The 25,286-nt window shown below is 29.3% G+C and overlaps 1 protein-coding gene across 3 annotated transcripts in view; it reads right to left on the bottom strand.

Moving 5' to 3' along the window:
* Positions 1–6,342: 6,342 nt before the first annotated feature.
* The window catches only part of tau (microtubule-associated protein tau), a 102,825-nt gene continuing 83,881 nt past the window's right edge, over positions 6,343–25,286 (bottom strand). For 2 of the 3 annotated variants that reach the window (XM_065515842.1, XM_065515843.1), the window contains 2 exons: positions 19,485–19,643; positions 6,343–7,331 (listed from right to left, as the gene is read on the bottom strand). In XM_065515842.1, coding sequence (XP_065371914.1) covers positions 7,260–7,331; positions 19,485–19,643 — 231 coding nt within the window. In that variant the 3' untranslated portion in view covers positions 6,343–7,259. Of the gene's footprint in view, positions 7,332–19,484; positions 19,644–20,220; positions 20,254–25,286 lie in introns of all 3 variants that reach the window. The other variant, XM_065515841.1, reaches the window with a different exon arrangement.

The raw sequence follows: 25,286 nt of genomic DNA, 5'->3' as shown, positions 1-25,286 counted from the left end.
GGGAGTTTAATAAGTCATTATCATTACTAACACGCTTTTGGGTTAATCCGAAACAGTATATTGGGTCGAACTCTACAAAATGTCTTTTAATAAGGAAATATTAAAACGCAAATCTCTTAAAGACGGATTTTGGATTCCAAAATCGTTATCCATTTTTCATTTTCCGAATACTCTTTGGAATCGTTTTCTAATCATCCTGTTGTATTCTGTTTTACTTTAACTTGCATATTATTTTCCATTGGCTTGCCTCTCAAAGTTTTATCCTATTTTATTCCTAATTATAAAAACTAAAAAATATGATATAAAATTTTATAGAACACTTCAAAAACCATGAGGAATATTTTTAAAAACTTTTGTGTTCTAGGATTATTCGACTTTGATATTTTATACAATGCCGTTTTATAAGCTTGTTTTTTTATTAAGTTATTAAAAACTTTTAAATAAATTAATTGTAAGTTGTATAATCGAGTACATATAAACAATAACATTTATTTTGCATTATTTATATTTAATTGTAAACAAAAAGAGAAATTTAAATAATAAAACGACACAAAGAAAACAACATTAAAAAACACATATTAAATAAATTTAGTTTTATTAAATTTAAAGAATTTTTTTATAAAACAACAAAATAATAAATCAAAAACAATTAAACTATAAAAGATTTACTTACTTTCTTTTAAAAAAAAATATTTTACATAATTATTTTTTTTTATTTTTTTATAATTTTTATTAAATGCTTTTATTACAATAACATATTTGTTTTAAATAGTTTAATGTCAAGTGTATTTTGTGAAAATGTGTTTTTTTAGTTTAATGATGGCTATTGAAAATAACGTTAATCATAAATTTCTTTTTTAATTTTCTGGCGAAATTTGTGAAAAGTTCATTTCATAACAAATCTATGAGTGATTTTTGTTTGTTTATAATTTCAACAATATTACAATGGATAGTTGATTTTAATTAACTTGTGATAATTAAATTTAAATAATTTATCCCGAAAGTCCAGATTTATGTTTCACATCAAAGATTAAAAACTTTTACATATTAGTAAATGCATAAGCTATTTTTCTCAAATTTTTAAATCTTGGGGATAAATTATTTAATTAAATTCTAATTGATTCTAAAACTTCATATTTGCTTAATACAAACGGAAAGGTTTTGGATGTGTAGCTTGGCCTTTTTTCTTTTTGGGTCCCGCACTCTTGGACCGCTTGTGATCATTGCTCAAAGATGGCATCGATACTGACAAGACCAAACATTCGGCTGGCAAAGACATGGATGTTGATAATGTGGTGGATCTTTGGATTTTAGGTGCCTTCCAAAATTGCTATTAAATGTAAGATAAGAAAATTAATTAAATATTATTTTGGAAATCATTTTAACAACAATAAGTACAAAGAAATTTGATTTTTAAAAAAGTGAAAACTTACTAGAAGTTGCAATTTTTATACTTTGCATATGTGTTCGGGGTTTTCTTTAATTATTTTACCAATAATTCAAACCAAATTTTGTTCAAGCCTTTTGTAAATAAGAAAGAAGTGTTTGCTGTCAGCTGTGGTAACTGAATTAAATTTACTGCCGTTACTACTTTAGCTAAATCTTCAAAAGTGTTTGTTTTTAATTAAAAGCTTTGTTTACAGTGTATTCAGAAATAAAAAGAAAAAAAATATTAAATCACAATGACTAAGAAATTTTCATTAATAAGTAAGTTTTAAAGTTGACCTATTCCGTAAGTTACAAAATTAATAAACATACTTTAAGGCGTGCTATGAAAGCCTTAAAGTATGTCTAATTACTTTATTAACCCGGTTTTTAAATATTTCATCAGATTTACCCCTATTTTCTCAATATCTGGTTATTTTTTATCTCATTGGAAGTACATATATCGTTACGAAAAACCATTACCAGAGATTGAGAAAATGTAGCTGAATGTTTAAAATTTATTTAAAAACAAAATTTTTAAATTAAAAATTATACATTTTTAATTAAATTTTGTATTTAAAATTAACTTGTTAGTTTCCTTAATATGAATAAAAGTGCTGTTGTTTAGTTTTTTTTTTGTTAATGTAGACATACTGAAAAAATCTTTATTTCAAATTTTATTATTTTCTACCAATTTTCTTACAATTTTTGTTGTTCTTAAATTAGGTGAAATTGTGACGAAAAAATAAGGAAACTGAAACAATAAACATGACAACTACCTACTAAATATTTATATTTCATTAATAACTTATTTATAAAAAAAGAATATTTTAATAATTTTATCCCCTGGTCACAGAATTCCATTCCGAGCGAAAGTGGGAATAATTTTGCTTCTTCAGAAATAGTAAAACGAAAATCTGTTTCAAAATGAAACCACTGTCAGTTGTCTAAGTGGAATTGATATAGATTTGTAATTATTTGTTTTTCTACAACATTTAAATAATTTCTTTTAAAAAACTTGATTTTTATTTTATTACACAAAATATTGCCAAATTAAATTCGCAAATACTGATAAATTTACTGAAGAAGCTAAAACAAAATCGATCGGAATAATAATTACGGAATTGAAATCATTCCGAACGAAATATGTGACAGGCCTTTTAGAATTCAAATGAAAAAGTTGGTTTTAAAGTTTTTCTTTTAGAAATAAACAAAATGTGCTTTAATTTAGAGATGTTTAAATAAATTTTTAAAATTTACCCAGTCTTAGATGAAAATACAGTGAATTATATTTAACCGCAAATATTTACCATATTTTTCGTTTAATCAAGCGCGGATCCTGGTCAACAATGTTCTTATTTTCCGTTTTTATATTAAAACTTTTCGGCTTTGGGTGGGGGAAATTTAATTTTTTTTCAACCCCCAGGATACGCGCCTAGTTTATAAAAAGTACTATATTTTATAAAAAGTTGAATATTAAACATTTCTTTGTTGAATATTTAAAATTTACAAAAATCGTAAAAAACGTTTAATAAATATAGTTTTAATAATGAATTCTGTGTCGAAATTATTAAATTATTATTAAATATCAATAATCTCAATAAATCTAGGGAGCTTGAAAACTCACGATCTGTTAGCACAAGGTTCGGAGTTATATTTAATCATATTCATAATAAACTGAATATGATTTTATGAAGTCAGAGTTAAAATTGAATTGAATATTTAACTGAATTCTATTCTTATCTTTAAATTCGAATAAAACAACTTAATTGATCTTTTGATCTGTCCTTGCGAGGTGAACCTGCTTTGTTAAAATTGATAGCAACTAATTGAGTATTCTCGATCTTTTTGTTTTGGGTACATATAAATAACCGATCGTTTTCATACTCTGGGTAAAGCTTACTGCTTTCGAACTTCAGTATTCCAGTAAAATATTATTTAATTAAAATAAATTGCGCTCGAATATGATTCGTGAAGTAGAATTGTTTTTTCAACGATACAAAATGGAAAGTATAAATTGAAATTGGGTTGTATGAAACGTCACCATTCTTTTTGTATGAATAAAACAAAAAAATGTCTGACATCGTTTTCCATTCTAAAAATAAATTTCGCCCTATCATCGAATCATTAAAATTAAATGAAACTATGAAAACTTCTTTTAAAAATGAATTTATTTGAATCAAATCTTTCGAAGAGTATCATACCTGGTATTCTAGGTACAAAATTGTCGGGAATCCCGGGAATTTAAGGCTAATAAAAATACAGAGAAACTAATTTTCTCAACAAATGTGAAGAGGTCTTTTTTTACAGTTTTTCGCTTATCAGGCCTGTCACACATTTTGTTCGCAATGGTTTCAATTCTTTAATTTTCGTTTTAGGTTCGTTGTGGCAGTTATGAAGAAATTTATATACAGGTGTTAGAAATACCGATGTTTGCACTTTTCTGAGCTCTTATTTTAAATATTCTACAAAAACTCTTCTATTTAAAAAAAAGTCCAAAACTCTCAAATTACATATTTTTAATTTAAAAAATTGGGACATTTTTTCACTTTAGAAAGTCTGCATTTTCAAGGGTGTTGGAAAACACCATAATCATCTCGCCGTGACAGTTGGATGATGGAACAGTTAAGAAGAACTTTATTTTTAAAAAAATAATCTCTGATGTTTCTTTTTATGAAATGATTAATTTTGTGTATACATTTCATAATATATTAATTAGAATTGATGGACAAATCAAATTCCAAAAAAGTCAAAAGTTGCAATTTACATCTGATTGATTAAGATCCATATATATGTTTTTAGAAAAAAAATTATGTTCAATTTTGCACATCTTATCAATAATCGGTTTCTTTACTTCCAAAAAAGTAAATAAACCACTTGATGTAAAATATAACAAATTTTTTCCGATGAAAAATTATAAAATATGGAAAAAATTACAAAATGTGAAATAACTAAAAGCCTGATTTTCAAATGGGGTTTTAAATTATTAAGGCAAAACATAACGTAATTCAAAATAAGTTCTAAAACACTAATAGCTCATTGCAATTTCATTCCGCATACGTTATAGGGTGTATCTTTTGAACACGAATTTTGTGTACATATCTGTCATTTATTCTTTCTTAGTTATTGAACTTTATAGTGTAAACAACAAAGTTTTTATTTTGCTTCGAAAAAAAAATTTTGTACCAACAAAGCGTCATATGCGGGAAGTTTTGTTTTACTTCTATAATTTGAAAAAAAAAAATTGTCGCTAAAGCACACCGATTGCTCACCAAACCTTATGGTGAATGTGTTCCATCGGTTTCAACGTCCGAGAGATGGTTTCTGCGGTTTAGAAGTGGTGATTTGGACACGGAACACAAAGAATTGGATGCATTACTTTATGAAGAGTGATAGCTTGCGCAATCATTAGGAGCTACTCAAGCAGCTATTTCAAAACGCTTGCGAGCAGCAGGATTCATCCAAAAGCAGTGAAATTGGATGCCATACGAATTGAAGCCGAGAGACTTCGAAAGACGATTTTGCATGTCCAAAATGATGCTTGTACGATGTAAAAGAAAATAATTTTTTCTAGAAATCATTATTTGCGATGAAAAATTTATTCATTATGATAACCCGAAACGTAAGAGATCGTATGTGAAGCTCGGCCAACCAGCCGAATCGACATCTAATGAAGTGGTAGGTAGTTTTGCCTCACCCGGTTTATAGTCCAGACATAGCCCCGTCCGACTACTGTTTGTTTCGATCGATACTGAATGCTCTCTCTGGGATACGCTTCACCTTGGAACAGAGTACCCAATATTGCCTTGATTCGTTCATGCTTTCGCTCAAAAGATGAGTAATTATTTTGGTTCGGAATCCACATGTTGCCAGGAAGATGAGAAAAGGTCATAGCTAACAATGGCCAATAATTTGAATAAATTTATATTGTACAAATGTTATACACCCAATAACATACATATCGCCACCTTAAATGCAAACGGACGTAACTACAAACTAATTCAAAATCGAGTTTTTGACGCAAATTTTTAGACCCCTGCGATCAAAAATGATAACTTTATTAAAGAAATTCAAATGGGAAAAAATTACCAAGAATACTTTATTATTATTATTGATTTCATAACGTTTTTAAGTAAGTTTCGTCCGTTTGCATTTAAGGTGACGATATATACATAATGATTATAACACTAAAAGGGGGGTCAGACGGCATGTATTGCTTGTGTTTTGTGCCATGTATTGGGACATTTTTCCATATGTAAATATATACATACCGTGTGATCCATTTGAAACTTTGTGTATGTAAAATACATGTGTATTACTCGTGACATTTTTGGCAATTAGAGCATGTTCTATTTTCGTGTGTATAACAGTGTTGTATTTTGAAATACAACACTGTGTGAGTGCAAAATAAAAAAAAGAAAACAAAAAAGAGTAAAGAAAAATCATAACAAGATAAGTTTCATTGCATTAAATATATTTATTGTGATATAAAAATGTTTTAAATAAATATATTGTTAAAAACAACAAACATATAAACTAATAGAGGTTATGTCACATGCAATTACATATGTACGTTTGAACGTGGAAATTATGAATCGTATGTATAACGTGAATTTTGACATACACATGGAATTCCATATGTATCGAATACATGTCCCAATACACAAACAATACATGCCGTCTGACCCCCCTATAAGTTTTTATATGAATTTTGAATTCAATATTTCGAATTTCCCGGGTTTCTGGGAATCAAAAAAAGGTCGGGAAATTAAAAACCCTAATTAGGACTGGGTATTATTTCAAAACATAAAAAAATATTTATGTCGGATTTTTTTTAATTAGCTTTAAGTCATTTCTGAAGCACATTTATGTAGTAAATATGTTTATTATTTACGTTTTTCTAATAATATATATATATTTTTTAAATTTTCATTTATTCATTTAATTTATTTTTTTTGTTACTTTTTTTTCAATATAAATATTTGTTATTTGTATGTATTTCATACTTTATTTATTTTAAATACGTATAAATTTTTATAAACGAGTAAATATGTAAGTATGTATGTATTTTCGTATAAGATTTAGATTTAAAAAAATGTTTCTAGGGTTTCTCGAGTATACATATAAAAAACGGAAACTTTAACAAATTATTAAACAGAAACCCTGTGATAATGCAGTGGTTGTATTGTATATTTTGGATTTCAAATTTATTTTGAATGGTGGTTTCTAAGTTACTCTACTAATAACGGTCCATTTTTTGGTATTTAATATAAAGTTTATTACTTGTTATAATTAAAAAAACAAAATAATTACAAATGTGTTCTTTAATACAGAAACTAAGAAATAATTTTAACTATTTAAGGCAACATAAAAGATGTATGTAAAAAGTACTACAAATAAATTTTATTAATTAATTAATTAATTATACAATCATTACAAATCATTAAAGCATAAAATAAAAATGTTGAAAAATTAAAATTTCTTAATTATTGCCATTTTAGTTTTTCAAGTGTAAAGTGTGTTTTTTGTTATCTTTTAATGATGAACATGAATATTTTCTTTTTATTAAATATCTTTTTTTTTAACTGTTGAATATATAGATAATTTCTTTTTGTTGGTTGGTTTTTAAATGTAGGTAGGTTTTTATATGAAGATGATAAATATAATGTTTTGAATTTTATTTTTTTTTTTTTCAATAACAATTTCTTGTTTTTTAAATATGCATTTTCAATTATAATTTTGTTTTAAATTTGTTTTTATTTTTTGTTTTGGTCAAAATATTTTCTGTATTTGTTTGTTTTTTGTTTTCTTTTTTTGTAATTATTTTAACAAATTTATGTATGCTGATTTAAATTTTCATCGGCACCAGTTGTTGAAGTCGTCATGGATGCTGGTGGTTGTGGACTCTGTGTGTTGAAAAAAAATAAAAATTCAAAATTTATTAAAAACTAGTTTAAATAAAAACGTTATTCTTTAGGCTTTCCTTTCAACAAAAAGAAAAAAGGGTAATAAAAATTAATAAATAAAAAGAAACATATAAATTTAATAAACATAAAAAACATATAAAATAAAAATTATAATAAAATAAAATAAATTTAAATTGTAAAAAAATAATAAAATAAAAGAAACTAAGGACCATTTTTTAAAAATACCAGTTTTTAAGTTTTGTTTTTAGCACAGCACACAGACACAATTTAAACAAAAGGGCGCAGCAATTATAAACAAAAATCATAATTTAGTATACAAGTTTTAGAGACTAAACGTTTCAGACAAAGGTTTTCTGTGATAAACCCCTAAAAAGGTTTTTAAATTAGCACGTTCTTTATTTTACCACCTTCATATGTATCAGTATCAACATAAAATTCAAGCCGAATGAAAATGAGCTTTTGATGGCAAAATATTCAGTAAATAAATTTAAAAGAAAAATATATTTTTTTTTAAATTTTATATACATTTTTCTAATTTCTCTTTTTTTTAAAAAAATATATATCTGAATGAAAGGCCCTATATATTTTTCAATAATTAATTTTGAATTAAATTGTTATCACTTGCAAAATATTTTAAATTGTCTAAAGCAATTTCGAATCGTATTTATTGAACATTATATGGTCAATTCACAAGGTCTCTTATCAGTCATATTGTCATAATGTCCTAATATATCACGACTCGTTAGCTCGGCTTAACCGACTCTTAGGCATTCGGCGCAAGTCTCTACTGGTTGGCTACAATAACACAATAAACATAGCATACAGAGTAGTATTATTTTAGGACATTTTTTGCTTGAAAAACAATAAAAACCATTGTGAAATATTAGGACATTATGACAATATGACATGATAAGAGACCTTGTGAATTGACTAATAGTGTAAAGACAAACATTTTTTTTGCTTTACTTCTTTAATGTGAATAAAAGTGACGCTAAAGCACAACGATTGCTCACCAAAGTTTATGGAGAATGTGTTCCATTGGTTTCAACGTGCCTGAGATGGTTTGAGTGGTTTAGAAGTGGTGTGTTTGACAAATCGCCCAGGCCAGCCAAAAAGTTTGAAGACCAAGAATTCGAAGCATGAAGATAGAAATCATTGGTAGCTACTCAAGCAGCAATCAAGAAGCCGAGAGACCTTGAAAGACGATTTTACATGTCCGAAATGATGCTTGAACGGTATAAAAGAACATTTTTGCACCGAATTATTATTTGCGAGTAAAAATGGATCCATCACGATAGAGATCGTATATGAAGCCCGGCCAACCAGCCGAATCGACACTAAACCCAAATATCCATGGTGCTAAGGTAATTCTACTGAAATCTGGCCAGACTATCACAGGGAAACTTTACCGAAACTCAACTGATTCATTTGAAGGCAGCATTGGCCGAAAACCGTCCAGACATGAAACCGTAATATTCCATCATGATAATGCTCGGTCACGTGTTGAAATAGCTGTTAAAAAGTATATAGAATGAAGAGATTTGATTCGTTTACGGCCTCAAAATATGAGCAGTTCATTTGGATCGGAATCCGTACGTTGCCATAAAAAATACGCTAGATTACATGGGATATATAATGTAACCTACTGACTTCTATTTGCATTACAACAAATGCGTATGTTTCTATTTATTGAAAAATGCATAAATAAGAATAAAAACGAATGTCCATAAGCGATACATTGCTACTAGCAAAGCTCAATATATTAGCGATAACAGTTGCAATGACCAAAAAAAATCTTTTTTCTTTACATTAATAATTTAGTAGTTAAATTTCTAATTAAAATTTTTTAGAAAACCTTTGTCTCTCAACTGTATATTGGAATATTTAAAATTTTAAACATTCTTAAATGCATTACATACATTTTTGAATATTGTTCACCAAGCTTAATGTTCATTTTTATAAAATTCGAAATTTTTTTATTCTCTATGAAATACTAAAAACCCCTGACTTTTTTGTAGGATATAAATTTTGTTGGTAATTAATGTTGTCACAGCACAATTAGATGATACATATTATAAAAATGTTAAAGAAGTTAAACCAATTTAGAAAATATATTCATAAGTAACTTACTTTTTTTTATATCATGATAAATGTTTATTTTGTTTTATTTTTTATAAGAAATTTCTTTTTCTTGAGGACGTTTTTTAATAAATAGTTTTTGTTTTCAGTTTGTTTTAATAATGCACTTAAATTCTTTTGTCTTAAATCCTAATAAAATTTATATAAATATTCTTCCTAAAAAAAAAAAATTAAAAGAATGTTGAGAAAAGAAAAATAAATTAAAAATTGTGAAATAAAAACTAAATAATATGAGTAATACAAATAACTTATAATATTATTGTATGTATAGCTATATGATTTGAGCATTTAAGAAATTGCTTATGATTAGATTAAAAATAACCCGAGGGATTTATAGTTTCACTTATCACAATTAATGTTTAAACTTTGCTATTCCCTGAACTTTTGAGCAGTGGATAGTTATTGGTGAATGTTAATAATTTCAAACAAATTTGAATAAGAATTAAGTTTTTGTAAAGCCTTTACTACAATAAATGTAATCCCTAAGTCATGTAACTTTTCTACATCACCTGCTTCTCTACTCCTCTTGTCTTCAAATCAAAAAATCACAGCGACTTGTAGGAAATATTCCCAATAGTTATTCAGATTTACCGTAGCTACAACTTTGCAAAATATTGTTATTGAAAAATTAGGAGTCCCTGGAAGTTATTCTAAAAAAAGTAAAAAAAAAACAATTTTTCTTCTTATATTTTTTCAACAAAAGTTCACGAAAAAGCTATTTTTTGGAAAGAAATTTTAACAAAATATATTTGGCGAACTCTTAGCTATATTATTGGCATATAAAGTTAAGCCGTATCACAATGTCTTAATTAGCTGTTAACCAAAAACTGATGACACCTTTTTTAGAGGCCCCACTGATTTTCAGAAACTTTGGGGGCCCATAAAAAAAATCGGTCACCACAATGGACAAACTGAGTATAGGGTTTTACTACCCTTTGGTAGTAGAGTCGAACCTATACTGTCATGATATTGTGTTTTTCCAAAAGTCTTCATTTGTTGCATAGTGTTATCAGTAATATAATTCTCTATATTTGGCGGGGGCAAAAGGATCCTAACTAATATTCTATCATAACAACTCTAGGCCACAAGTTGCAATACCTGTTAAAATGTATGCTTCGATTCAGAACGCCCTCTCTCTCTCTAATTCCAGATATGTAACTGGTGGACTTGAGACTTGGATTCCTACGCGGGAAAATTTTCCCGGGAATATTTTTTTGAAAATTTTCGGGAAATTTCTGTCGGTAATTTTCTAGGATTTATTTATAAGTTTCCTTCATAATCTACAATTTTGATTTATAGAATTTATAGAATTTTTCGGTTCTAGCAGGAGCTAGGCAGGTTAAGCAACCAAAATTTTGTTATCCCTTCCAAATGTAAGATTCGGTTACTAAAGTAGAATCATTCGATTGGCAAGAAATTCGGTTTCTACTACGAATCAGTTTTCTCTGTGTAGTCAAGATTTTTAATAAAACAAATGGATGTGACAATACTGATAAAATGCCACTATTATATTAGAAACCCACAAAAATATTGAACCAACATTTAAAATGCTGGTAAGAGTCTAACTCCCATTAACACGAAGCTTGGTTAGGCGTTAACTAACAGTTATACTGTCGGTTAAAATTATTTTTGTATGAAAACTGTCAGAATAACTATTAGTTAACACATAACCAGACTTCGTGTTACTGGGGGTAAGACAATATATTCGAAAAAAATTACTAGTTTTTGGTATAACTTAGTATTAAAAAATTCCTCCCAGAAATTGCAAAAGTCTGGGAAATTGGGAACCCTACTTGAGACCCTAGAGTAAAGTACAAAGTGACAGATCTCGTAGAGAAATTTTATGGGTACTACGAGTATCTACTTGTCAAAACAAATCTTTTGATATCCATTTAGACCATGCTTGAAACATAATGTTTACCAGTTTGAATGTACGATAACACGCAAACTAGTACGAATATTGAAAATAAAATTAACAAACTATTTCTTAAATCAAGTAAATTTTTAAATATTTCAATTTACTTTCATAATAAAAATAATTTTCAAAAAAATTCTGGAAAAGTCGTATAAATTATGGAATAACTTTATATTAAGCATAAGCTTGGTCAAGAGAAATATAGAGTTGTATGCGGCTGAAAGAGCCCTTATAAATGAAGTCCTAAAAAAATATTTTAAAAATGGTCCAGCTCACGAACGGTTATCACTAGATCCAAAATATTTTGGGAGACAAACCAAGGTTTATTTTGAGTTGATTAACAAAATCACTCTTATTCTGGGAGTCGGCTTAAAGGACATATATTGTGGTTTATATTGAAATAACTCAATATAAGGTTGGTGGATAGCCATTGAATATCTATGGAGCATTTAACAAGAACATTTAGTTTTGGCAACTTCATGGAGAGACTATTAACAATTTCTGTTTGCTTCTCAAAATGGTATTTTGTCAAACTTGCAATGTTGCTCCCAAATCTGATCACTACTACTTGAAACCAGAGGAAATTTAGACATGTTCTATAGATAACTTCTGGAGAACATTGACTATTGCGATCCCAAATCTATCTACTGCGGTATCTTTAAGTTATCGATCATGACCTTGTACCTTGGTTTCAGTCTGATAAATGTGCTGTGTGCTCAAACTAGGTAATTTGGTAACGGAATTTATACTACTCACGGGTAAAACTACAATTTTACGCAAACTAGGTATTTTGGAAGAGTCAACATGCATTAGCATGCGTAAAGCATATGACAAAAATACTCGAAGGTATTTAAGTTCTCAGACTAGCTCACATAGTTTTGCTCAGAATTGATCAGTTGTAAGTAGAGATGCCAAACGGGAAATCCCGTTCCCGAAAATCCCGGGCTTTTCGGGATTTCTTAAACCCCGAAGCCCGGGATTTTTTAATTTTAAATCCCGGGATTTTCGGGATTTTCCAAATTCCGTTTTTCTTAAATAAATAGGGGAAATTGTAATTTTTGTGTGCCTTTTTCATGTATTATGACATTTATACATGCCCGAATATCGCAAAGTGATGTTCTGCATAGTTGTTAAGCTCAACGCCTGCGAAAACATAGTTAATAAAGGAAAGCGGTATTTTTGGCTTTCCTTGAGAGGGACTCTTGAAAATCAATTCTTCACCTTTTTTTGTAAGTTATCTAGAAAAACTCAGGATTTAAATCCTCTTCAAACGAAATTGATTTTATCTCAGATGAAAATATCTGAATGGCTCAAAGGCTAAAAGATATTATTTATAAATGTAAAAAACCCAAATAACTACATATATCGAAACCAAATTATAATGTAGATTTGCACTTGCAAAAGAAACAGATCATTTTATTTCTGAAGGAACAAGAGGAAAATACTTGCAGATTTGATATAAGGATTTGCAAACGGTTTTGCCAATGTGAAAGATGTTTTTCGGCATCAATATATTTCGGAAAAGAAATTCGTTCCAGAATGGCAGATGATACCATAGATGCCAGCATGTACATTAGGGTGGGTCGATTTGTATGGACGACCAAATCGACAAGTATTTTATTGCAATCAATTGTAATTTACATATTTATGAATTATATTTATTTTTTTTGCTTTTTAGTGGGTAATAAAAATTAATTGCTAAATAAAAAATTTACTTTCAATTGTAAAGACATAATTATGCACGTTTTCTTTCTTATAATATTCGGGATTTAGATTTCCCGAAAATACCGATACCCCGGGTCGGGATTACCCCGGGATTTTCAAAAATCAGTCCCGATTAGCATTTATCATGCAAAGGATATTATATCTGAGAATGAGAAACATGGATAGCAAGGATGGTGAATAGCGATTTCAGAAAAGGTTCTGATTGCTAACTATTTATGCAGAATAGTGTAGTGAACGCTACTAATTCGATAGCGACAAGAATAACTCCAATTTCCATGAACACGAACAATATAATGGTAGAACTGTTTCTTGAGAGTCAAGAATGGAAGATTAGCATGTAGTGCTCGAATATAAATCTAATTTATATTTATATGTATGTATATGAATTGATGTAGATTAGTAAACAAAAATTAGTACGGCAGAATTCATTAGGAGGTATTAATATTAATCTCATAAAACTGAGAATGTAACACATTTTTGGGATATTTTGAAAGTTCAAAAATTGTGAAATGTGAAACTCAAACCCCACAGATGCAAATAAATATTCAAACTGGGAAAATAATTATGTATATGTATATAAAATATTGTGAATAAGAAATTAAATTTGAATTAAAGTTTAATAAAAAAAGGAATAAATAAATAAATAACTATGTACAAATATATTACAAATAAATGAAAAAATAAAGCACAAAATGCAGGATTATAATAAATATTTAGTACAAACATTTATGATTGAGCACATTTTAATCAAGCTTAATTAGGAAATGAATAACTAATTTTTGTTTTCAGTTTTGTTTACAATTAAATAATGGTAAATAAAGTAAATATTTATGCATTTATGTAATTGGAATAATATATGTATGTATGTATGCATGTATGTATGTATATTGTCTATGAAATTTGGCGTACAATACAAATTTGTAGATAAAATTTGAAATATTTTCTAAATACGAGTATAATTTAGTATTAGTTTACAGTTTTCGTAATTTACAACAAACAGTTTAATAAAATTTCGAATAAATTCAACAAATAAAATTTAATGTTGAAATCTGCTTTGATTTTTTTTTTCAATAGTTTTGTAAATATAAATAGGATTCTCTATATAGATTTTCAGTAAATGTACTTATTAGAATATACACATAAATAATTGTAAATATCTTTTTAATTATTTATAATTTAATTGTTTGTTTTTAAGCAATAAATTAGTTTAACTTAAAAAAAGGTACGTTTTTTCAAAATGTACTCAAAGTGATGGGAGTTGATTTAATTGGTTTTATAGTTTGTTTCAAATCAATTAATTTATTAATTAAATTTTGGCCTTTCAGGATTTTGTTTTTGGCTTGGCTAGAGGTATGTGTTTTATTTTAAAAAATGCATTAATTTTTTGTTTGTAAATTTCTAAATCTATTTAAAAAGCGATTTAAAGATTTCAGTACACACACAATCTTTATTACATAGACCGAATTCAAGATGAATGGTAGCTATTAAACGCCCTTGTGAGAGCTATACATTTTATTTTAATATTTTTTTAAATTTATTGTATTTTGTGTAAAAGAAAAAAAAATGGGAAGAAAAGAAGAAGAAAAACAAATTAAGAACAAATATTGGTATTTAGCTATTTTTTTTAAAAAATATCTTTTAGCAAAAAATATTAATTTAAATATTATTGTTTAAGCTAAAGAGATTTTACTTTTAGTAAAAGTTAAAATTTTATTTAACAAACTGATTTTACTAGAAACAATAAAATTAATGTTTTAAATTAAATTAAAACTAATAAATTAAATTATATTGAAATGAAAAAAAAGAAACCTAATAAAATTAGAAGAAAACTAATTATTGTAAATACAATCTCCGATATTTATTGTATATTACATCGATTATTAGAATACAAGACAAACAATCGTTTCTCAAATGGATTCTGACTTATATTTTCTTGCCAACGATTTATTATCATTAATTAATACATTGAGAATAACCTCGAACAAATTGCTACAGTAAAGTAGCAGGTAACTTTGCCAGCCTGTCTGGTACGAAATAATTTGAATAGAATTACACAATAACCCCCCTGATCTAGTTTCTCAATATCATAATGGATTGCTAGCGTGCAGCATGGTACCACGAAAAACAATCAAAAGCCGTATGATCGAAATAAATTCACACAAGATTAGCACCAAGGTTAGTTCTATTGGATAGTAACTCAGACACAATTTTTCAACAAGATCGGCCGAGAACTCTCTGAGTTAGAGGAGGCCAACATTTGACATTTTGGCCAAGCATGTGTTTTTTTTTTATACATGTATCTTATTACCTATTGTTCATAGCAAAATGTGTCCCAAATAGCTTCGATAGCTCTTTATTCAATCTTTCAAAAAAATTTAATATTTTTTTCCGAAATGAAATTTTTTTTTTAATGGGCCCTTTTTTTCTCAAAAGAAAGCTTAGGTCTTTTCCTTTAAGACCTATTTGGTCGCATAGTGGGATGCGAGTGAAATATCTATCAAAATAAATGTTTTAACACAAAAATTGTATGTCTTGAGTTACAAAATATTTATTTTTGTATATTCCACTCGCATCCCCCTAAGCGACCATAACCATATTATAGGAATGGACCTAAGCTTTCTTTATAGCAAAAAAAATTAAAAAAGGGCCCATTTTAAAAAAAGTCAAAAAAGTTTTTGACTTTGACACAAAAAAAAATCAAAAATTGTATATCTTGAGTTACAAAACATTTATTTTGTTATCTATCCCACTCGCATCCCACTAAGCGACTAAATAGGACTTAAAGGAAAACAACTAAGCTTTCTTTTGAGCAAAAAATAATTAAAAAAGGGCCCATATTGGAAAAAAAGTTCGATTTTGCAAAAAAAAATTCAAAAATTGTATGTCTTGAGTTACAAAATATTTATTTTGATAGATATCCTACTCGCATCCCACTAAACGACAAAAAATATCTTAAAGGAATGGACCTAAGCTCCATATATATATAAAAATTAATGGATATCTGTTTATTTCTTTGTTATTTTTACTGTATGTTCCTCTATATCTGTAAGGCGTGGCTCTTCCCATACAAAGGAAATAGTGATTATAGAATATCTGCAGACCTGTAATTGTGACAGTCTTTAAACTTTATAAGAATCAATTTCTTATCGGTGCATGAAGTCTAACAAAAACTGGAACGGATCCGAACAGGGGGCGTGGCACCTCCCACACAAAGTAAATAGTTATTTTCGAATATCTGGATAACTATAATCGTAAAAGTATCTAAACATTGTATGAATCAATTTCTTGTCACTGCACGGAGTTTAACTGAAAATGGGCGGGATTGGATTAGCGAGCGTGGCACCTATCATACAGTTATTTTTGAATATCTGGAGTATTATAATTGTGAATCATTTTCTGAGCAGGACCTTGTATGGCGACTAGAAACAAATATTTTCCGAATTTCGTCATACTTTACAGTATAATTTTACGGTACTTAGAAATAATTTGTGAAAAATTTGATCAGGATTGCAGCATAATCAACATTTGTATCTAGTTTTCTCCTTTAAATCTCATAAAGTTTTAATTTTTTTCCAGTAATTCGGCACCAGGAAAATGTATTAATTTAAAGAGATTATAATGAATACGAACCAACCAACTCCATAAATTAAAAAAAAAACATTATAAAACTGTAGAAATTTGTCGTAAATATGATCTAAATTCTCGGCATATAAATTAATAATGTCATCTTTTTAAATTGTTCTTTTCCAATTAATTCTTCCATTTTTAATATCGGAGGGTGTGTTAATTTATGTTTAGTATATAAATCTGTATAAAAATTAAGTTCTATTTAGTTTAGTTTAATTTCATTGAAATAAAATTTGTGCAAATATTTTCATGACTTAATTAGTATTTCATTTTTAAATTTATCATAACATTTTAAATACATTTAACATTAATTTAGATTGTTATGTTGTCTAGTGTTAATATGAAAGTGTTTTAATTTGATGTATGTTTATTTTAAATATGATTTTGTTTTAAATTATTAATACTTATTTAGTTTTTTCTTTGTAATTTATGCATTGAGTGAGTTATAGAATATTTGGCATGTTATGGTTAGTAGAGTTGTATTCAAATTCACAATATTACTGATCTGATTGTTTTAATGATAACACTGAAGCGTTTTTACGATACAAGTGCCAACTTTTTTTTAAATTTTTTTTTTTTTTTGTTTTGTAAGTTTTTCTAATAGTGCAGTGCTTTCTTTGATTTGAAAACTAAAAATTTGTTCTAATTAAAATTAAAAAAATAAAAATTTAATATTGAAAGATTTTTAAAATAATTTAAAGTCATTAGAGTCCTATCGCAACCGGTTTTCTTTTCAAGTCGAAACCGAACCAATGCTAATGTTTGTTAAAAAAAATCATTATTCGGCACAATCCAAAAAAAACCGAAACTTTTCAAATTTACTATTGATTTCCAACAAAAAAAAAATTATTATTTTAATTGTAGAGCATGTTTCAGCTCATTTTTAGGTGGCCTACAGCTAATAATTTACATTGTGTTTCCCATTCATTGTACGAGGGCGGGTCACTAAGTCCGTGACTTTTTGACACAGGTTTTTGCATAAAAAAATAACTTTGAGCTCTATAAACTTTTTAAATTTTGTTAAACCTTCCAAAAAATGTGATTTGTCGAAGTCATAAAAAAGGCATTTGATGATTGATTCACCCCGAGAATCCACTGTTTTTACTGCTGTTTGGTCTCTGGTGTGTTGTGGTGGATTCACGTTTCGTTCACGGTTACGAAACGGCACCAAACACTCCTGCTAAGTTGACACACGATTGCTCAAACGCATTAGATTGTGAGCAAACGCTTCATCCATTTTGCGGAAAGCTTTCTCATACCCAAGTGATCATTTAAAATTGAAACCAATGAGCCATGTGAGATGACTATGGCTTCCACAATCTCTGATCGGCCAACAACATATCGTGAATTTTTCCAACACTCCTGCTAAGTTGACTCACGATTGCTCAAACGCATTAGATTGTGAGCAAACGCTTCACCCATTTTGCGGAAAGCTTTCTCATACCCAAGTGATCATTGAAAATTGAAACCAATGAGCCATGTGAGATGACTATGGCTTCCACAATCTCTCTCACTTTCAACCTCTGATCGGCCAACTCCATATCGTGAATTTTTTCAATTGTTTCGGGTGTAGAGACCTCAACTGGTCATCCAGAACGTTCGACACAACGAAATTCAGTTAACATTTTTTTTAGCCATTGAAATAGATGGTACAGAGTTCCCATAGTATTTATATAGTCTTGGTATGAGTGATGGTTTTTTTTCCGCAAAAAATAAGGCGTAAAGAGCTCACGAAATTTACTTTTTTTAATTTTCTTCTCAATTCACGTGTTATTAATGGCTGTCAAATACAAACTAAATGACACAGCTTGTTCCAAATTTGACAGGAACACTTTTGCCCTTTCAGCTAAGAGGCGGTAAATTCAAAAAGGCACGGACTTATTGGCCCGCCATCGTATGTATAAGGTTTCTAAACTTAAGCCTAACTCTTATAGAGAAAAAAAATCAAAATCAAAGGTTATACCAGGATGCATGGATTTTAAACATTATTATATGCCCATTATAGGGTGTAAATAACCAATAATAGGGTAAAATGAAAATTTCGGATTCAATATGGCGCTCATGTCTTTTTATTTCTCACTAGATGTTCAAAGTAACAAACACTACTGTTAGATTTGTGGTCGCTGCACACGAATCGATAAAGCGAAACCAATATGCTGGATCATAAATGATCAAAATATAGATATTCCACCTAATAATAGAATATGATGGACATTTTGAAGGGCTACCGAAATTTTACTTTTAATAACCTTATCTACCAGTTGGTTTTGATTATTTTTTTTTAGTGAATAATATGAAATGTGAAATTATGACTTGAATGTCTCACCACTAATGTCGGATTGAGACAATTTTAACAAATTGGCTGCATTTATTGAATTTTAAATGGATCTAAAAGATATCACATGATCCTTTAAATATTTTAATTTATGCAAATACACTTTTTCAATATTAAATATTTTTTTTTTAAAACTATTATTCTTTTACAAAATAAAACATTTGTTTAAAATAAAAATTAACAAAAATTATAAAATAAAAATCTAAAACTTTTCAAGGCAAATTATAAAAAAATTAAAACTCAAAATAAAATCGTAACAAAAAAAAAAAAAACGAAACTACTAAAAAAATGGTGGGAATTTGTAATTTTTGTATGGTAACTAAAAATTAGCAACAAACTTTCTTTGTTGCAATCAATAGGAAAAAGTGAAAAGAGTTTTTAAGAACTTTACCTGAGCTGGTGGTGTGGTTAAGGGAGCACCATGTTCAACATTTTTCAAATAATCCTTATCGTCAAAGATTTTCTTTTCACCGCCACCGGGCTTGTGCTTAACATTGTCCAAAGAACCAACTTTACTTTGTGCCTTAATGTCGAGTTTTTGTGTTTGGATCTGAAATTTTTCAATTACCGGAAATAATTTTTGGGCATAAGTTTAGAATTAGGGCATTTTCTTTTCTTTTTTTAAAAAAAAAAAACTAAACAACACAAAAACAAAAATTTTTTTTGGGAATATAACGAAAAGAAAAACAATTTGGAACACGAAAAAATATATTTAAAACCAATAATTGTTTTATATACATAACGTTTAAACTAAAAATCATATTTAACCGAATTTCTTTAAAACCAACTTACAGCTTTTGTGCTTTTCATTACTTCTTAGTTCAAATAGTATATACAAGTTTAAAATCTTTTTTCAAAACAAAAACTTTATTTAATTTTCAAAACTTTTTTTAAATATTCAATACAAATCAACAAGACTCAACTCAAAAGAAACTAAAATTGTAATAAAAACAACAACTAAAAATAGTAAAGTAAGTGAATTTGGTGTAATTAAATAAATTTGTTAATTAAGTACAAAAGTTGCAATTTCAGTTGTCTCAACTAAAATATTTAAACGCTACAAACATTAAAACACCACAAAGCAAAATAAAAATTGGGTTAGTTTTTGGTTCACTAAAACTACTTACATCCTTGGCTGGTGGTTCTGGCTCTTTAGACTCCTTAATTATTATTAATTTTTTGTTTTGTTATTTTTTAAATTATATTAAATATGGCGTGTTTAAACAATTTTGTCAAATTGAATTGTATTTTAACAGCGTTTTTATTGTTTTTGTTAAAAATTAGAAAAATGGAATAAGAAAATAAATAAATAAACAAAAGTTCATTCATAACAACAAAATAGTTTAGTTTTCAATACATAAATAGTGTTTAGAAATTTTGTAGACATAATGATAACTTAATGAATAATGATATTAGAGTAAAGTATTTTTACAATAGTATAGTAAAGGTATTTATTTTGGTAGAATTAAATTAAAGTTTAATTAACTACATTCATATTTTATACAATAACCCCCAGTAACACGAAAGCTGGTTATGTGTTAACTAATAGTTATACTGATAGTTTTCATACAAAAATAATTTTAACCGACAGTATAACTATTAGTTAAGGCATAACCAGGCTTCGTGTTAATGGGGGTAAGTATTTGTAATATATTATGCTTCTTTCTTATGTTTAAGGGAATTATCATAAAAATAGGTCGCTTGCACTTTCATGTTTTGGCTAAAAACCCTAGATTTGCAGAAATCAAATGATTTACTCAATTCATATCAGCAAGGACATGTAGATTTTTGTGTGACAATTAAAATTTATGATACACATTGTTTTTAGAATAAAATAACATTTCCGTATATTTCCATTTTGTTCACTTTTTGTACTCCTTAAAATAACTTATAGATCAATGTATATTGGGTGATGTCCTTGATATTGGACTTTTTTGATTTTCGGTGCTCCCTAGACCTTCTTTGCCGTCATCTAAAACCGAATGATGAAAATTGCTTAACTTTTATAGATTGCACATTTTATTTGCAGTTTCGTGTTTTAAGTCAAAGTTGCAATATTAAAAAAAAAAATCAAAACTTAAATTTTAAAAATTTAATTAGCTCAGAGATATTTAAATATAAAAATTTTCGGACATCGTTAACCCATTGTAACTTGATACCAAAAAAATCATAAAACTCGGTATTTTACATTTTCAAAATTTTTTTTAAACCATGATACAATAATTGTAGAATGTAGAATCACTAGGGAGTTTTCAATATTTACCCCTATAACGTCAAAATTTGATTTTTATTTTTTTTCATATTTTCTTTTGTTTGACGTTACAAGAATTGTATAATAGATAATTTATTTTCTACTGAGGTAGACAGTATATACTGGGTAGACAGTACATTCCTTAGACAGTATACTGGGTATACAGTATATTCAGTAAGCAGTATACTGTATACCCAGTATACTGGGTAGACAGTACACTGGGTAGACAGTATACTGGGTAGACAGTATACTGGGTAGACAGTATACTGGGTAGACAGTATACTGGGTAGACAGTATACTGGGTAGACAGTATACTGGGTAGACAGTATACTGGGTAGACAGTATACTGGGTAGACAGTATACTGGGTAGACAGTATACTGGGTAGACAGTATACTGGGTAGACAGTATACTGGGTAGACAGTATACTGGGTAGACAGTATACTGGGTAGACAGTATACTGGGTAGACAGTATACTGGGTAGACAGTATACTGGGTAGACAGTATACTGGGTAGACAGTATACTGGGTAGACAGTATACTGGGTAGACAGTATACTGGGTAGACAGTATACTGGGTAGACAGTATACTGGGTAGACAGTATACTGGGTAGACAGTATACTGGGTAGACAGTATACTGGGTAGACAGTATACTGGGTAGACAGTATACTGGGTAGACAGTATACTGGGTAGACAGCACACTGGGGAGACAGTACACTGTTTGGAATTGAAAATAATTTAAACATCTATAAGTAAACGAAATTTAAAACTATTCTTAATTAAATTTTTTTATTTCAATAATTTTACACAATTATGTTCAAATGTTCAAATATAATGTGAAACCTCTAAGTGGTAGAATCCATCCCAAAGCGTACAGAAGGCAGAACATTTCGGATTTCTCATTTCCGATATTAACTGGAGAGACAGTATACTGGAGAGACAGTATACTGGAGAGACAGTATACTGGGTAGACAGTATACTGGGTAGACAGTATACTGGGTAGACAATATACTGGGTAGACAGTATACTGGGTAGACAATATACTGGGTAGACAGTATACTGGGTAGACAGTATACTGGGTAGACAGTATACTGGGTAGACAATATACTGGGTAGACAGTATACTGGGTAGACAGTATACTGGGTAGACAGTATACTGGGTAGACAGTAGACAGTATACTGGGTAGATAGTATACTGGGTAGACAGTATACTGGGTAGACAGTGCACTGGGCAGACAGTATACTGTGTAGACAGTGTACTGGGTAGACAGTATACTGGGTAGACAGTATACTGGGTAGACAGTATACTGGGTAGACAGTATACTGGGTAGACAGTATACTGGTTAGACAGTATACTGGGTATACAGTATACTGGGTAGACAGTATACTGGGTAGACAGTATACTGGGTAGACAGTATACTGGGTAGACAGTATACTGGGTAGACAGTATACTGGGTAGACAGTATACTGGGTAGACAGTATACTGGGTAGACAGTATACTGGGTAGACATTATACTGGGTAGACATTATACTGGGTAGACAGTATACTGGGTAGACAGTAAACTGGGTAGGCAGTATACTGGGTATAAAGTATATTCAGTAAACAGTATACTTGGTAAACAGTACACTGGGTAGACTTTATACTGGAGAGAGACTGGGTAAACAGTATACTGGGTAAATAGTACACTGGGTAGACAGTATACTGGAGAGACAATATACTGGAGAAAGAATATACTGGAGAGAGAATATACTGGGGAGACAATATACTGGAAAGAGAATATACTGGAGAGAGAATATACTGGGCAGACAGTACACTGGGTAGACAGTGCACTGGGCAGACAGTATACTGTGTAGACAGTATACTGGGTAGACAGTATACTGGGTAGACAGTATACTGGGTAGACAGTATACTGGGTAGACAGTATACTGGGTAGACAGTATACTGGGTAGACAGTATACTGGGTAGACAGTATACTGGGTAGACAGTATACTGGGTAGACAGTATACTGGGTAGACAGTATACTGGGTAGACAGTATACTGTGTAGACAGTATACTGTGTAGACAGTATACTGGGTAGACAGTATACTGGGTAGACAGTATACTGGGTAGACAGTATACTGTGTAGACAGTATACTGGGTAGACAGTATACTGGGTAGACACTATACTGGGTAGACAGTATACTGGGTAGACACTATACTGGGTAGACAGTATACTGGGTAGACAGTACACTGGGGAGACAGTAGACAGGGGAAACAATACACTGTTTGGAATTGAAAATAATTTAAACATCTATAGGTAAACGAAATTTAAAAACTATTTTTAATTAAATTTTTTTTTTCAATAATTTTACACAATTATGTTCAAATGTTCAAATATAATGTGAAACCTCTAAGTGGTAGAATCCATCCCAAAGCGTACAGAAGGCAGAACATTTCGGATTTCTCATTTCCGATTTTAACGAAATTTACCACAGTTATTATGTATTGTAAGTCATAGACTTTTTGACTCGATAACCACACGAATTGAAGCTGAGAGACAGACCTTGAAAGACGATTTTGTATGTCTGAAATGCTGTTTGACCGCTATAAAAGAAAATAATGAAAATAACCCGAAGCGTAAGAGATAGTGAAACCCGGACAACCAGCCGAATCCACAGCCAAATATCCATGGCGCTAAGGTTTGGTGGGAGCAAAAGGGTCATATCTATTGTGAGTTTTGACCATCTGACCAGACCATCACAGGGAACATGTAGTGAACGCAACTGATTCGTTTGAATCGAGCATTGGCCAAAAAAAAAGATCAGAATATGCGGCCAGACATGAAACTGTAATATTCCATCATGACAACGCTCGGTCACGCATTGCAATACCTTTTAAAAAGTATTTAGAATAAAGTGGTAGGGATGTTTTGCATCACCCGCTTTATAGTTCAGTTCTTGACCCGTCCGACTATTATTTGTTTAAATAGATGCAGAATGCTCTCTCTGGGATACGCTGCACTTTGGAACAGAGTATCTGTAATTGGCTTGATTCGTTCTTGGCCTCAAAAGATGAGCAGTTCTTTTGGCGCGGAATTCATATCTTGACAGAAATAGTTAACAATGATCAATACTTTGAATAAATTTTTATTGTAGAAATGTTTCAAAATATAAGCTATTAAGGGTCCTCATGTAAACGCTTAAAAGCCTCGCAAACTGTGCAATCTGTGCATTTTTACACTCCCGCAAATGAAATGTCAAAAAATGTATGGAAATTCGTTTGCACAACTCCGATAAGTTTGCGCGACAATTTAGACTCGCAAACTTGAATTTATTGTGCATTTGATGAATCAGCTGCTTTTGTTTACTTTTATTTATAAGAAATAAAAATCAAATAAAATATAAAAATGTTGTGCATGTGAAAATTGTGTAACTTTGGAACAGAATGATTGTATTAAATGACATTGTGTATGAAAACATTAACCAACAGCTAGAACATAAACAAAGTCCTCCAAACTATGTATACCACCGTTTGTTCCAAAGATTTAACTTTCATTCAACATTTTAAAATTAAAATTTATACAATTTGAAAAAAAATTATTAAAGCTTTTGTTGAATTTATGTATTTTTATTTGACAAATATAAATTTTCTGTATAAACATGCACAAAATTGAAAAGGTGGGTTCATGAAACATGTCGCGCAAATTTGCCCATTTGCACAAATGGGAAACTTAAGCGTTTAAATGAGTACCCTTATTATGTTAAATGATTGCCTTTAAAAGTTACAAAAGGTAGATCTTCCAATAAGGAATACAAAAAAGAACCAGTTCTAGCTCCCCCAATTTTAGTTTATAGTTATTAAAATTTCCTGGTATCCCTACTTAGTGGATCCAATTTGCGGATATTTAATTTCCGAAACAATTGTACGACATAATCTACAGAAAAGTTTTAAGAATTCTGCTTAAAA

The sequence above is a fragment of the Calliphora vicina genome, chromosome 1 (assembly GCF_958450345.1).
Source record: "Calliphora vicina chromosome 1, idCalVici1.1, whole genome shotgun sequence".
Classification (NCBI taxonomy): domain Eukaryota; kingdom Metazoa; phylum Arthropoda; class Insecta; order Diptera; family Calliphoridae; genus Calliphora; species Calliphora vicina.
The sequence above is the reverse complement of the archived record's forward strand: the minus strand, read 5'-3'. Positions and strand labels throughout refer to the sequence as shown.